This window comes from Pseudopodoces humilis, chromosome 7, assembly GCF_049639895.1.
Source record: "Pseudopodoces humilis isolate 2021_Gansu_Grassland_sample_001 chromosome 7, ASM4963989v1, whole genome shotgun sequence".
Lineage (NCBI taxonomy): Eukaryota > Metazoa > Chordata > Aves > Passeriformes > Paridae > Pseudopodoces > Pseudopodoces humilis.
Window position 1 is genome coordinate 19,664,856 of NC_142206.1, and position 16,589 is coordinate 19,681,444.

The window sequence follows — 16,589 nt, forward strand, 5'->3', positions numbered from 1 at the left end:
TCAACAGGGGTGCAGCTCTGACCCAGACTCTTCCAGGTGCTCCGAAAGGGTTCCTGCGGGCCGCTGCACGGCAAGCGGTGAGTTTGCTGTAAGCCACTCTAACGCCACCGCAGAACTGCCCGGGGGCATCTGAAGGGCACCAGGGCTGAGGGAGATGAGGCGGCCCCTCAGCCGCGCGGGCCGGGGCGGCGGCAGCGGCGGGTGGGCACGGCCGCCCAGCGGGGCGGGGCGGCGGCGGCACCACCCCCGGCCCTCCCCCGGCCCGGCCCCCGCACCGCCGCTCCCCGCCGCAGGCTCCGTCGGGCCGGACTGCCGGAGCAACCCCGAAGTTTGCGGGGCGGCCGGCGCGGGGCCATGTGGCTGCTGTGGCTGCTGCTGGGCTCGGCGGGTGAGTGCGGACGGGGGTGGTGCCCCGGGGCGCTGCCCGGGAGCGAGGGGGCGGCCCCGCTCGGCGGGGGAGGGCGCCGGGGCCTCCCCGCCACCCCCGCCTCCCTGGGCGGCTCGTGGCGGGCCGGGGGCGCCGCCGGCCGCCCGTCCCCGGGCCGCTCCCGCCGCTCTCCCCTCCCTCCCCGGGCGTGCCGGGCCGGGGTGCCCACGGCGGGGGAGCGGCGTGTGCGGCTCGGACCCTCCGCCCCTCGGGGCGTGCTCGGGGTGGTCCCGGCCCGGCGGGGGTGAGGCGCGTGGAGCGGGCAGCGGGGTCGGGCCGGCGCTGGCGTCGGGCGCCAGTGGGCCGAACCGGGCGTCGAAGTCACCGGCGGGCCGAAGGGGCCGCAGCTCCGCCGATACGTCCCGGGGCGGGCCCCCTTCTCCTTTGCGAGGTCGCCTCGGGGCGAGGGAGGCCGTGGCGGGTGGGGGCGACTCTCCGCCTCTGGGCCCGCGGCCGGGTATGGCCAAGTGAAGTGCTCGGGTCCTGCCTGGCTTTACTTGGGGTGCGGAAAGGGGATTTCATACTTCATCTGTATAGAAACTCTTCCTCCCCGCCACGGTCGGCATATGCCCGTCAGAATTGGCGAGTTGATGATGTTTTGTGCAGCTTTGCTGCAGGTGTGAATTATTTCTGCAACATGATCTTAGCGGGAGCTTTTCCAGACAGTGTAAGTAGCCTGGCTGCACGCTGCTGTGTCTGTTTCCGAATCACGCCTTGGCGATGAAGTGATGACATACAGTGTGTAAAACTCAGATTATCAAGATCAAATTATTTTCATTTCTTCTCTTTTTAAGAGCATTTGTTGTCATGAAGAACTTGTAAGTCTCACAGCTTCCATGGTAAAAGTTCGAGTTCGGTGTAGACGGGTAGGAAGGAGAAGAGTTAGAGGACTTGCACTGTTTTGAAATTACACAACTGCAAACTTTGTGACATTCATAAGTCTTTGGAGGTTTAGGTGTCTTTGCAAAACTATTTCCACCGTTCCATTTTTGAGAGGCTTCAGATGAAGCTCAGATTTGTGTATCTGGTTTGTGTTGCTTTCCTCTTTATTAATTTCCATTCTACTACTGCCAAAATTTCATCTAATTATTCACAGCAAATTATATGTTTCCATATGCTGAATATATTTGCTTGTAATACTACTCTTAGATTAACATGGAGGGTTCCCATCTACAAGATACTAATCTTTACATCTGAAGGTTTCCCAGCCTCCCACACACACCCCATGTTCCTGCTCTGCTTTGGCTTGGGAGCAGTGACCAAGACCTGTCTCTTGTGTGGAAGTTGGTATTTCAGATTTTTGACTGTTGACTGCCATTCTTGCACAACATTCTTGCAGTTACTTAACCAGAGGCTGGCTTATTTTGGGGCAGATTCAAAGAAATTTCTGAAACTTTTTTTTTTTCATGCATTCTGTTTTTCTTTTGAAAAATAAAGTAGGGGGTCTTCAGGGATTTGTTTTTTAGCTGTTGCTTCCTCTGTATATTTTGGCACCCCTGCATGCTTCCCACAGGGAGCGTAAGTTTGTCTCTGGCTGGCCTTCACAATGTTTTGAATTTTACTTCTGGTAACTCCTGATATAAAACATAAATACTTCTTTTCCTATTGAATCTTTTTTGGGTACAGATGGAAAACCTTGAAACCCTAGGGATGAATTTCAGTAAACAGAGGATGAACAGTGTCTAGTGACTCTGTCTAAACAGTTGTTCTGCTAGCAGAAGCAGTTCTACTTCTGCAGAAGTAACTGTTGACTTGCATTGGCAGTGAATATTTGCAAGGCAAAGTTGATTTTTTTTTGGTCTTTATTCATAATATTGTAGTTGTATTAAATAGTGCTTTTCATCCTGAAAGAGCCTATCTGCATGGGAAAGGTTTTACTTTGTTATGATACTCGAGTTTGATCTTACACCAGGCTGGTTCATTTCAGTTGGGAACTAACTGGTGATTGATCAGAAAGAGACTATTGATCTGAAGTTTGAGCCTCTGTTCCCTGTGCAGGAGCTTCCTGATTACCTTCCTTTCTTTTTCGAGTCTGTACCTCATTTCAAGTCTCATCAAGCTCTTGGGCAGCTCACACCATGCACACCCAGTTTCTTTCATCTCTCGTGCTCTTGCCAGTATAAGCAGGTCAGGCTCAGCTCTGATCCCCTCCTGTTGCCCTGTACATGTCGTAGTGTGACCCAGTTTCCAGCACTTTACTTTGGCTCAGTGTCAGTCCAGGAGTTCCTGGATGTAGGTTAGGTCCTGCAAGGATTCCTGTTTCCAGCTCAGACTGTAACAACATTATTGGGTTAAGTTAATATAGAAGAAGGTCTGTTAGTTAGCAAACAGACATCTATGTTTATCTTCTTCTACTGCTTGTATGAAGTAATGCAAGCTGATCTACACACAGTTACAATGAGTTTTGGAAAGGATTGTTTCAGAGTTGCAAGTACACTATAGCTGAAAAACCAATAAAATGTAAACAGTCCCTAACAGAAAAATGAGTTCTGTAATCCTGACTGCCACTGTACTGTGTATTCAAGACAATTTTATTATTCAAAGAAACCTAAATCTACCGAATATGTTTTGAACATAGATTTATGTATTTTTTTCTTCAACCTGTATATGATCCATTAAGGAGAGAAACGATGGCAGGAGTCACAACACTTAGGTAAATTAACTGCTATCAGAAGTATGATTGCAATGTGAGCAGAAAATCAACATTGTTTCTTTTGACAATTACAGACCTTTCTGCTTTAACTGAAGAAGGTTTTAAAATGTTTGTCTTCAAATGACTGGAGAATCAAAATGCAATGTACAGCTGGAATTTCTGATTATCATCCCCAGGTGTCATAGTTCAGTGTAAGGGCCTTTCTGATGTATAAATCAAATATATAATGTAGATATTATGCCTCTTAAAATATAAGCTTGCTCTGTATTAAGGGGAGGTTTCTATGTCTTATTCTCTCCAGTCTTTTGGTCTAATATGGTTAGAATCAGGACCCATTCCACAGACAGCACAGACAAAGTGCCACACATGTGCTTTCATTACATTTTGCAACTTCACCTCAAAAGCTTGCAAAAAAACCAGAACATCCCTAAAATCAAGCAGGGGTAGGAGCTGTTTAAGTCATGTTACCACATCAGTCTGCATTGTGTAATATCTGCTAACTTAAAATTTCTACATGGTGTTAAGGAAATATCCATTATTTCCTTACATGGAAATTCCTTAATTTGTACTGACATTTAGAGGTATTGCTAATAGTAGAATTTCCTTACTGAAAAACTTATGTACTGCATGGCAGGAGTAATCAGCACTGATGATTAGTGGTCTCTAGTACTGGATAAGCAGAGAGAGAAGAAAACCACTCTCTACTTGAAGACTCATGTCTGTATTGTGTATTCAGTAGGTCTGGTCTGTATTTTTCAGGCAGTCCTCTTAAAAACTCTTAAGCTGAGTCTAGTGCTTCATAACCAGTGTTTGTCTTTCTTGGTACGTAAGCCAGCTGTGGGTGTGGGTAGCACATCAGTGTGGGAGACATGGAGAAGGATTCTTGTAGTTGGCAAGTCAAGAAACTTCCAGCTTGGGACAGTGTAATAAATACACTGGATGTTTGCTGAAGATGTGAGTCTGCCAGTGATCATAATGAGAGCAGCCAGGAGTAATCACTTTAATGTGAAGCTCCACAGCCGTACTGAGGAAAATGTGGGATTTCTCTCAGGAGCCTGTGCCCACGCACCAGTTGTCTTGAATCATTTTCTGGTTATTGGACATTTGATGTTTGAGGCTGTTGTCAGACTTTACTCTTGCAAGCACATTTTTTGTGCAGGGACTGAAATAAGCAGAGGATGATTTGGAGGGGGAGGGGGGTGTGTGTCCTTGGCTAGATTTAAAGAGATTTCTCTTACTCACTGAATGTGGGGAGTTGCAGGGCCTGGGAGCTTTCAGCCATCCCATCTCACTTGGGATAATAGCTGCAAAGAGTCTGCAGTTGCCAGGTTGAGAGGGTGGAAGCATGACTGCAGTGCTGCAGTCACATGTTGTGATAGGAAGTGGAGATTGTCATAAAGAAAATAAGTAGTAAAAATGCACCTTTCATACAAATGTGAAATAAATTGCTACAAGTATGCCGTCAGTCTGTAGTGCCTGATACACTGAGACCAGCAAGCTCCATACCTCTTTAGAGGAAAAAGTTTCCTGATGATACTATAATATTTTTATTGTGACAACAGGAACCTGCATCCTGCTTTCATTTGCACACTGGTTATCTACTGGGTGAGGAATAAAATAGCTCTCTTTGCTGCAAATCTGGTAGACTGAAACAGGTATATATTGATTTGTTAGGTAGCAGTGCTGAATTGAGCTGAGATGCAAGCATCTCTGTGTTTCAGGGCAGTGTGGGAAGGCCTAATTAAAAATTAGCTTGTCACCTGAATTTGTTTCGGTTTTTGCTTGTGTTATTTATGTTTTTTAAATTTTAATTTATTTTTCCAAACTGGTACATTTTGCCAGAGTATTGTCTGTCATGTGTCCTGTTCTGTAGTTGCTCTCTCTGTCCATGTGAGCAGAAATGCAATAATGGAATAGGCCTGAAAAATCTGTAGAGTGACATCTGCTGCAATGGCAGCAGCACTCTCCATTTCCGTATCTTGTCTGTTGTGGAAGCTGATGAGTTTTATCAATTGCTAGAAACCCTTGTAGGCTGTTCAGTCCTGCCTGCTGCAGACTGGAGCTGTGGATATTCTACCTTTGGCACAAGGCACTCTGTGATAACTATTTCAGCTGGCATTTTCAGGGTCTGAATTTGAAAACAGCTTCATTGTCAGCTGGCAGGTTTTGAAGATGAGGAAGGAGAAACATCTTGGGTCTCAATAGTAGGGTTTTGGCATTTTTGTCTTTTCAAGTGTTAAAACATAACTCTTCTGCTTTGCCAGGATCTCATATTGGGCTATGTCTAAGATGCAGAATGGAATATTTCAAGTGAAAGCAGTTTTAATTATGTATTTTAAGGCAGCTCTCAAGTGAAACATAGAATGACAGATTGCCCTTTGCTTGCAATGTAAATAGATAGTGGCTGGAGGTAATTGCATAGTCAGCCATTAGGATAATCAGTTTATCATACATTTACTGACTGGTATAGAATTTTTGAGGAGGAGCTCATATATATTAAGAAACCAAAAAAAAACCAAACCCAACAACAAAGATTGAAAATTAAACAAATAGCTTAAGAAAAACAAGCAAACAGAGCACCACGGCAGAAAGCATTTGTCTAAATTATTCCGATGTCTAATTTCTCTGATAGTGAAACTTTTGATTTATATGGTCACTGGGGTTTTGCATTTGCGTGGGCTGGGTATGTGTCCAGATACTTGATTATTTGACATGTAGAATCTTGTAAGCTGCCGTAACTTGATCTGACGTTTAGTTTCTTTCATGCAGCCTCTTGTGCTAGTGAAACTGTCAGACTAAAAGGCATTTTAGGCCAACCTCACCTTGCATGCAGTGCTGTCTGTCAGGACAGAAAAATCCTTCTAGGGGAGAAGATGGTATAATAGTAGTTGGCTTGGTGTGTGTGTGAATTTTAATTTGCACATTGGAAATGCTGAGGCAATGAGATTTCTAAATGGAGCCATTCGTGTCTCCTTGTTCTCAGCTGCTTATGCAGATGCCCACTTACCACTTCTTGGTTGCAGAGGAACTTGTGGAATCATGTACTTTAGTTGCAGCTTATAGAAATGTGTACTCTTTGGGAGTGGGAGAGAAGCCGCAACAGCTCCTGTTAGTGTGAGAAATGTGTTGAAGGATTGGGGAATCATGTGGGTGGATAATCAAAAAGGCCCAGATGAACAAAATTAAAATGGAAGCAATTTGGAGGGGGTGGGGTGTCTGCTGATAACTTTTTCTTCTGTGTTCCTTAAGCCTTCTAGCCATGGGCTGGACACCTGTGAACTTGTCACAATTAAAACACATCAAGCAAAGCTGCTTTTTGTCAATGTGTAAATGGTTGAGTAAGTTGCTGTGTCACATGTCAGAGTAAACAGGGAGCTGAGGTAATGAATGGAAGATGATGTGGCTGTGAAAATCTGGGATCATTTAGGATTGGGAGCAAATGAATCCGAGGTCCTGATACTATGTCCTCCTAGCCAAAGGATTTCCATTTTAAAATGGCTTTGGTGTCTCTCAAGGAGCCTGTGAGATCATAAAGATTGGGAAGTGTATAAGTTGAATATGGTTGAAGTACGCTGTTGTGTTATGAAATACCTTGTTTCAATAGGGGAAAAAATATATTTTTTCAGGTTTTATTACTATTTTTGTTATTTAGTAGGGATTCTGATTAGTTTTTTCCTTTTAAATTAAAGGAGAAATCCCCAAGTGCCACACCTTGCTATGCATCTCTGGTTTGTATTGTCATCTTTCATCTGCTTAGACAGATTGCAGATGGCTCCTAGGGAATGTACTTGGGGAGATTCCTGGTTCAGGGTTCACTTATTGAAAATTTTAGATGGAAACCAGTTACATCACACGAGATAGCCTATGTTGGTCTATTTTGAAACTGTTTGGTTTGTTGGATGAAAAATTCCATTTTAGGTAACATTTTCCTGTGAGGATTTATCTCCATTTTGATAAAATGTAATAATGTTACTGCAGCAAGTAGGTTGTGGTGCCATTAAAAATTAAGATATGAATTCTGGCTACTAAGTATCACTTTGTGCTCAGATGCCTTCATTCCTTGGAGTAATTTCACTTGCTTTATGTATTTTGGATGAATTTATCACTTCAATTGTGAATGAGTCAGATGATGCTTATAGCTCCAGACAGAACACCATTGCTAGCCACATGTATCTGTGCCAACTGAAGACTTGTATTCCTCTGGGCGAAGCTGCTCAGGGTCTTAGTGCTGCAGGATCTACTCCAGGTTGTGTTACTGATCAGCAGTATGACTTTGGGCAAGATGTAATTCTTTCCTCAATGTATTCCCTCCCCTTTTACCTGTTTAAACTTTCTTTTGGACACCAGCTCTCTTCCCATCTTTCTCTGCTGCTGTTAGTGCGACCCTAGTTTTAGTCAAGAGCTATATGCCACAAATATCAGGCATGTGTTTTTACAGCTCAAAATGGTGTTTGTTGCCTTTAAGAAGTGTTCTGCCTCGCCTGGTATGGATTTGATGTGAGGTAAGTAGATTTTTCTTGATATGATAATTTTTAGTCAAGTATTCTTGGCTTTTTCTTTCTTTTTGTTGTTGTTAGCGTAAAGGCACTAAGCTGCCTCAAACACAGGAGCGTTAGGTGTACAAAAATGTGAAGTACAATAGAGACACACAAACTGATATACTTGTGAAAATCCATGTATCTGTCAAGTTGCATTTTCTCTCCCTTTTATAAGGCAGGGCAAGGGTTGGCAACTTAAAGTATTGTTGTTTGTCTGGGTGCTCTGCACAGGTAATCCGTGGTGCAGGCCCATGTTGAACCTGCTAAATAGTGGCTGCTTGAGAGGGAATGTGGTCATTGCTCACACGTGGCTACACAAGGTAATACTTGAGCTTGTGCTTTTGAGTTCCGAGGCTGCTGATTCAGTCTCAGGGCTGGTATTCTGCTACTGTCTCCCAATGCAAGAAGAAGTTACGTTAAGAACTATTAAATGTTTCTGCTGCTCTTTCTGTAAGCTTAGCTAAAATTCTGCAGCTAAAGATAGCCATTATTTCTCAGATTGTGAATCCCTTTCTTGTCAGATTCAAACTCCTTTCTTTTTCTTTCTTTGCCTGCATCCTTGTTCTCTTGTTGTGAAGCTGCATGCTGATGATTAGTCTTTACATGCTTCTTTTCATAGATGATTTGTGTCACTTCCTTCCTCCTCTCAATATCCTTTTCTCTTTTTTTTTCCTTTGTGCCTCATGACCTCACCAAATTGTACCCATTGATGCATAGAGCTAGCCATGGATTTCTTCATCATGCCTCTGTACTTAAAGAGAAAGATGCTGTTATGTATACTTACCTATGCCAAACCTGCAGTTCGGAATTGTCATTTTTCCCTTGCATCTACCTATTGCAAGTGCTCCACTTCACTCTGCCAGCAGTGCTGTACTTGCTTTTCTTCTCCTTGTCTGCCTGATCCATTGCTCAGCTGTGCTGTGTGCTAAGGCTCAGCTTTAGGCTATGTGGGACTTCACTGCTGCTGAGTTTGGAAGGTGGAGTTTAGTAAGAGCAGACTACTTGGGACTTGGTCTCACTCAGTTTCTGGTTCAACTTACAAGTGAATTGTGCATCTCAAGCAAATGAGCCATTTCTCAGGGATCGTTTACGAAGGACAGGTAACATTTACTTGACACAATGCAAGGTGTGATTTATAAATGGCTATATTGTTAGTGAATGCATTGTTGAACATGCACAGTCATAGACTATTTAGAGAGTTAAATATGTGGAGTTGCTGCACCTGCCACAGGTGCTGAAACACATCAGTTCCTCATAAACACATAAATTGGTAGAGTCAGCATGTGTGACCTTCCAAGGAGACACTGCAATCAATGAGTTTCAAGGCCAAATAAGTCCTAACTTGTTAGCAAGTTTCCTGCCAATGGCACAAGTTGTTCTTGTAGCTGGGCCCAAAAGTGTGAAGTCTTAAAAGCTGGGTGGAGCTGCATACTCCTAGATGGAATATATGGTTATCTGGAACCTGAAGTGCATAGATTTTGTCTTGAGGAAAATGGCTGTCCACCAGAAGACTTTGGGGCTCTCATGGTGATCATGGATAGGTGATCTTGAAGATGCCAAACCTAAATCTTCCGTGCTGATCAACAGGAAGAAACGTGTCTTCTCAAGGCCTTGGCATCATGTAAAATCTGAACACCTTTGCTTGTTTGGGTAACTGAAAAGGCACAGTACAGATGCTGAGATCAAGATCTGCTCAGTCTGGCAGAAGGCAGACTGCACTTGTGAAATCCTGGAGTCTGGAAGAACTTACTGCTCAGTAACTTAAAAGACCAAGACATTAAACTAAGTAGGCATAATTCAGAATTAGCTAAAGAAGAACAACAGTGTTTGTGGTGATTGCCGTCTTTGAAACTCAGAACAGCCTTCTTTTTCCTTTCAGCAAGTTTTTGAGAGGAAAAAATAAGTTGGAGAGGGAGGAAAACAATCCATATGGCTGAATTTCGGAGCCTCATTGTGAATGAAATGAATGGAGTTATAGGTAGAATTGTGAAAAAAACCAACCCAAAATATTGTGAACTTATAAATGAAAAGATCATTCATTTTACTATGTAACCAGGGTTCTAGATATTAAACTTGCCCTTTATTGAATTGAGTCCTGTTGGAATTCTGATTTACGTTCGCTAAGAAGTGTTTGGTAGCTCTTTCTTAAAAGGTGAGATCTACCTACTCGTTTTAGGCATTTTCAGTCTTGTGAATATACTGGATTTCAATATCAGCAAGTGTGAGGGTAAGAGAAAAGTGAATCCCTGTGATATTTCAACTTACGTGTTCTTAATCAAACCACAAGCATTTGTTCTTTTGCAGTCAGATGGAGAACTTCCCTCTGTTATCTGCAAGTAGTATTTAAATTTCAGGAACCTATTCTTTTTATCTCCTCTAAAAATGGAGCTACCACGTGCAGTATACAAATCAGGAATGTACTTCTGTCCAAAGATCAAAGCGGTGTGTCTAGAACATTAACCAAGTACCTGGAAGATAAAAAGGACATTGATAGTAGAGTTCCTAAGAGTATTTATAAACAATCCAAGTTGGCAGTACCGACTGTACCCTGAAAATCTTCCATTAGGAATGTGAGCTTCTAAATTGCAAGTTTGAAGTAGTGTTGTCAGATTTTTTTCCCAGTAACAATTACTTACAGCATCATTTTTTTTGTGTTTTTCATTGCAATGTTTCTTTTCAAAAAAAGAGTCCAGAATAGTTTCACTGACCTTATTTCATACTTGAGTTATATGCCCATTAAGAGCACAATAGCCATTTTTCTTCAAGTCTTCATCAAATGAGAGATGAAATGTTTTGCAGGGTAATTTCCTATTTGCACTCCAATTTCAAGTGACTGAAATGCCTGCCCTTTTCAATAGCTGAGGTATTAGACATTTACTGGAATACTCCTGATTCAGAGGTCCTGGATGTAGGCTCTTTCGAGGTTTCATATAAGAGTGTGTGTCTCTTAGTTACATCAACAGAGTCCACGTAGAAGTGGTGGGTACTTGATGACTTTGGTCTGCAGAACTGTACCTTTCCATCAGGGTTTGTCATCCTTATGCAAAATTGTGCATGTTACAGAGGAAAGGCCCAGTGTCTCTTCCTGCTGCAGCTTTGATAATGTTCAGGCTTTCAAAATTAAAGGCTCTTTACTTATTAATGACTTCTACATGAGATAGATTTCAGTGTCTAATCAGATTGAATATCCTTAAAATTTCTAATGGGATCCTTGAAAATTTGCCAATGGACTGTATAGGTTTTCTGATGAATTGTTTTAATTGAGCTCTGCCTTGCTATTTGGTTAACAGTCTTCAGGGTAGCCTCAGGCTGCTTACTTTCCAATTTCCTTGTGTTATCTGTAGATAAATGTCCACCTCATTGGAGCTTAATGGCCAATTAGCTGAATCAAATAAAATTTGGAAACACAAGAAACGGTGCTGATCATTGGCAGGATATTTGTGTCCTAACTGAGGTTGAATCCAGAGCTGCTGACCTGCTGACTGCCACTGCTCCTTGTGAGTAGTCTCGTGGGGAAACTTCAGCCTGTAGAGCATGGTTTACCTAATTTCTCCCTGCAGTGTTGGTGCTTTGTTTTCTTACCAGCAGTTGCAAAATTAGGCAGATCTCTATTGTGAGCAAACTTTCCAGTTGAAGAAGCAATCGGTGTAATTTCCTCTGGGCCTGTATCAAAAAGACCTTTGTAAGGCCTTTTAGATCCTGTTAAAATTAAGCCCACATACAATCATACACTCATCAAGGTTGGGAAAGCCTTCCAAGATCAAGTCCAGCCTTTGACTGAACACCATCACCACGTTAACTGAACTATAGCACTAAGTGTCATGTCCAGTTGCTTCTTGAATACTCCCAGGGATGGTGGCTCCACCATCTCCCTGGGCATCCCATTCCTGCGCTCACCCTTTCAGTGAAAAAATTCTTCCTAATGTCCAACCTGAACCTCTCCTAATGCAGCTTGAGGCTGCGTCCTCTTGTCCTGTCACTGGTTGTCTGGCAGAAGAGGCCAAACCCCACCTGGCTACAATGTCCTTTCAGGCATTTGTGGAGAGTGATAAGGTCCCCCTGAGCCTCCTTTTCTCCAGGCTAAACAACACCAACCTCCCTCAGGACCCATAACTTCACCTTGTTGAGCGTCACACAGCTGGCTTTGGCACACTGATCCAGCCTGCCCAGCAGATCAACACTCCTGCCCAACTTAGCACTGTTTGCAGACTGGCTGACAAGACACTCTCATTCAGGTCATTGAGAGAGGTATTAAACAGGACTGACCCCAAGACTGAGCTCTAGGGAACATCACTTGTGACTGGTCACCAGCTGGATGTCTGTCCATTCCCCACTGGGCCTGGCTATCCAGCTACTTTTTAACCCGGTAAAGAGTACATGATTTAGACTTCTAAAATATAAGGTGGTTATCTTCATTTTGGAAAGGAAGCATGTCTGATATGGGATGTCTCAAAGGAGCAGTGACACTGAGGAAATAGAATGGTGTTTCACCTTTGCCAGTCTGGCCCTTGAAGATGGAATAAGTTGGGTGTTTGCAAACACCAGCCTTCCAAGCTACTTTGCACATTCCTGTAAGAAAACTGACTTGGCATAGATTGAGTTACTGTTAGTGTTGTTTGCTTTGGTTTAGAAGGACTGTGTTGGCCTGTTGTGTTGGAAAAAATGTGTTACTGAAATGCTGTAGTAAATGTTTTGGTTAGAGAACAGTTTGAGTGAGCTCAGCTGTCAAAATTAAACCCTAGGTGTAAGCTGCTGTACCAAGAGCTAGTCATTGCATGTTTCCAGGGCAGAGTGATTTTTGGATACTTTGAAAGGTATTCATAATCTGTTTTCAAACAAGCTTCCCAAGTTGTTCCCTTTTCCCACTCATCACACCCCAGCATTAAATGAAGTAAAGGGTAGGTACAAAAGGAAAAGAGAAATTGAACCATACCAGGTGTTCTTGTTGAACCTGTAAGTGTAAATAAGACAGCAGTTAATTTCTGTATCTAAAATGATTTGAGTTTCTTAGGTCTAGGGGATCACTTATCTCTAGAGAGTTACTATGAGAACTGAGTCTACTTGGTAGTTGAAGCTGCAATTTCCCAAACTCCTTCCTGCTTATCTGTTACAGGGTGGTCCTACCTATTTTAATCAGAATCCCAGAACTGGGTATTAGCTGCATACCTGTATACCTCAAAGACTTTTGGTTGTAAAAATATAAAAATGCCTGTTTACTGTTGAGGAATAAATGGAGTCTGCAGATAACATCAGGCTGGATGGGAGTGTTGATCTGCTGGAGGGCAGGAAGGCTCTGCAGAGGGATCTGGGCAGGCTGGATCAATGGGACAAATCCAGTTGTGTAAAGTTCAACAAGGTGAGTTGCTGGGTCCTGGGGCCCTTGGGTCACAACAACCCCCTTGCAAGGCTTGGGCAAAGTGGCTGGAGAGATGCCCTGTGGAAAAGGACCTGGAGGTTTTGGTTGACAGCAGCTGAACGTGAGCCAGCTTGGTGGACAAGAAGGCCAATGGCATCCTGGCCTGTATCAGCAATAGTGTGGCCAGCAGGACCAGAGCAATGGTTGTCCCCTTTCCTCTGCACAGGTGAGGTCACACCTTAAATCCTGTGTTCAGTTTTGGGCCACTCACTACAAGAAAGACATTGAAGTAGTGGAATGAGTCCAAAGTAGGGTAACGAAGCTGGTGAAGGGTCCGGAGCACAAGTCTTGTAAGGAACAGCTGAAGGAGCTGAGGTTGTTTAATCTGCAGAAAAGGAGACTCGTTGGGGAATCTTACTGCACGCTGAAAGAACACTGTAGTGAGGTGAGGTAGACAGGGTAACAAGCAATAGGACAAGAGGAAGCAGCCTGAAGTTGTGCCAGGGCAGGTGTATATTGGGAATAAGGAAAAAATTTCTTCACTGAAAGGGTGATCAAGCATTGGAACAGATTGCACAACATTCACAAAGTGGTGAAATCACAATCTCTGGAAGTGTTCAAAAACCATGTAGATGTGGTCCTTAGAGAGATGGTGTACTAGTGAACTTGTAGTGCTGGGTTAATGTTTGGACTCGGTGATCATTGGGGCCTTTTTTTCCTCCTTAATGATTATATGATACACACTTTAATATTAATAGTTCGCATTTTTTATGATATTTCTTAAAATCAGTTTATATATTTGGCAAACAGCTCATCAGTGTATCTCTTCAGGTACCCATCTTCTCAGCATCCAAGCAGGATGGAAGCCTAAATTATGGATGCTGGCAGTATTCCCATGGGATAGGAGAGCATTAGCAGTCATTAACAGATAAGGAAAACTGAAGCCAAGGAAAGCAGAATAATATAATCATGTAAGACATCTGTGGCAGGGCTTAACCCGATCTCTGGACATCTCAGATTCCACACAGAAAGTTGCCCTTCCCTGAAAGGCATCCTGTCTGCAAGGCTGGACTATGTTGCAGGTACTGCCATTCATTTTCCTCCTCCTGATGTCACCAGCATTCCTGTCCGAGAGCTGACTACGAGTCAGCACAGAGCATGCATGTAACCATTATGGTGTTTGAAGGGGCATTGTGGTGTTTCATGCCAGTTGGATGACATATGGCTGCTAATTTGTAAAGCTGCATCTGTGTCTGCCTCAGCTCTGGCAGCTGCTGTTGAGGGTGAAAGCTGTAGAAGTGTGACCGACTTACCTTTAAGTGCATGTAGACAATAGCCTGTCTGCTCGCTAAGTCTGATGAAAATTGTGAAGGGGCAGGATAGATAATAATGTGCAGGGAATGCTCACATCCTCCTTTGTCTATTTGGTTTTCAGTGGTATAAATAGATAATGGCATCAGTTGGAAAGCTCAGGTGTGAAGTATGGTAGGAGTAGAGTGAGCTCTCTTTCCTAGATCAGTTTTGTGTGTTAGTGATAGGAAATGTTCCTGTGTGGCATTATTGACAGCCTTGAGTGGCTGGCGAGAGTGTTTTAAATCCAAGACTGAATTCTTGGCTTTCTTCTGAGTTTCTAGTTGAATATATTTGCATTGGCAAAAAAAGTTGGCTGCCTTGAAATCATGTTAAGCACAGACTTAAAGTATCTTGAAATAGTAGGGCTTGAATACCTTCGCTTTCTCAAGGGCAAATTCTGCCACTGAACATATGCTGTAGATCACATTTTAAAGTGGTTTTTCCCTGGCTCCAATATTGCTGCCCTTTCCTTTGAGCAGCTTTTCCTCCCCACCTCTGAAGGGGTAGTAGGATGTGGTTACTGAAATTATTGAATTCTGTACCTGGAGTGTTCACTGTGCCTCTCTGAAGCAGGAAATGTTACAAATCAAGGTGATTTGTGACCATGTACAAACAGAACTGAGATAACATGCTAGAGATAAGTGATCCTCGGCAAGATGTAATGTCACGGAATTGTTTGCTGTCTGCCTGGCTTTGTGCTGTCTGCAAAATGGGGATGGCACTTACCCACCTCTTAGTGGGTAGGTTTCTTTAGTTTCATAAATGGTGGTAAATGCTCAGTTCCCCAAAGTGAGTGTCATCAATAATTCATTATCACTTAATTGCTGGAGCTGATTTCCGATTGACTTGCTAAGTAAGACGCTAGGAAGTGGTAGTTGCCACTGTCAGTTTCACTTCTCTACTTTTGCCAATGTTTTATGAGGTTGTTGTGCACATGCCTTTTCCCTTCTCCATGAATGCTTTGCCCTCGAGCCACAATAAAACTGGAGTAGCTTACAAAAAGAATGGAGCAAACAGCATCAAATGAGGTAGTGGATTTCTTTTTGCCATCAGCAAAGCAGGAAGTCCAGAAAGGGCTGAAACTCAGACTGAACTTGGAGGACTCAGCACTGTTGCTGTTTGTCACTCTTGCTTCTTTTCTTTGTTCAAGTAGGCTACTCCTAGACTGCTGTCTTTTCCTCTTGCTGGTGCTCAAAGTGCTTACAGGTTTGCTGCTTTTGTCCAGTGATGTTGTCTCTAAGCTTGTGTGAGAAGGCTGTTTCAGTTACCCCTTTTTTATAGCCCTACTTTGAATCACATGTGAGTTACTTCTGATTGTTTTTCATTATAATGGGAATATAGAGGTTGGGAGTCGGTAACAGGTGCATATGTTTTGCTTTTTTATATGAGGAGTCTTAAGTGAGGATTTGGAATTGTGCAGGTTCTCCTTCCAGCGTTTCCTGATAGCAAAAAGTTAATGCCTCCTGTCTCCTAGGATGGAGTAATGGCAGATTTCTTTTCTGGGTGCTAGAGAGGGGAACTTTAAAATAGATGTCCTGGAAAATATGTGGTGCTTATTTTTATTAGCACAGGGTAGTCTCTGTTCTGTGTAAGATATGAGCTAAAATACAAATGAGGAAGCAGGGCATTATTACCCTCTCTCATACATAGAAATGAGAGATGGGGAAGGACTATTCATTTATCTATACAGCTTATCCCCTAGGACACTGCAGGCATCTTTCATCTACTTTCTTAGATGAAGCTCCAAAGATAAATAGCTACAACTGGACTTTATTCATATGTTTTCTGATCACTTTCTTAAAATTTGGGACACTGCCTTACCTTGCAGAATCTGAACTGTTTAACACTTGTGCAGGGATTGGCAATGCCAAATGTTTTCAAATGCTGTGCTACATCCTCAAAACCAGTGCACAGTCTGTTGGACCATGTCTTTCATCTGAATGTGGTTTGCCAAGGAGGCATTAAAGGGAAATACATAGTTTGTTTTTTGGGGTGGGTTTTTGGGTTTTTTGTGTTAACATACATAGCTTCCAATTGATTCAGTTCTATTTTAAACACACATCAAGAATGATTTTGTTACTATTTTTATACATTCATGAGAATTTGCATCATGATTCTTTAATAGAACCTAGATGAGTTTGTTTCAGTGCATTAACTTTTTGCCTTTAACTGCTGTGGGTGTAAAAATGAATCAACAGTTCTCGGAGATCACAGAATATCCTAATTTGGAAGGAACCCAAGGATCATCATGTCCAAATATTG

General features: G+C 43.0%; 1 protein-coding gene across 4 annotated transcripts in view; it reads left to right on the top strand.

Moving 5' to 3' along the window:
• Positions 1 to 271: 271 nt before the first annotated feature.
• The window catches only part of LDLRAD3 (low density lipoprotein receptor class A domain containing 3), a 106,054-nt gene continuing 89,736 nt past the window's right edge, over positions 272 to 16,589 (top strand). For 3 of the 4 annotated variants that reach the window (XM_014252176.2, XM_088058254.1, XM_088058255.1), the window contains exon 1: positions 272 to 388. In XM_014252176.2, the coding sequence (XP_014107651.2) occupies positions 355 to 388 (34 nt within the window). In that variant the 5' untranslated portion in view covers positions 272 to 354. The remainder of the gene's footprint in view (positions 389 to 16,589) is intronic. The other variant, XM_088058256.1, reaches the window with a different exon arrangement.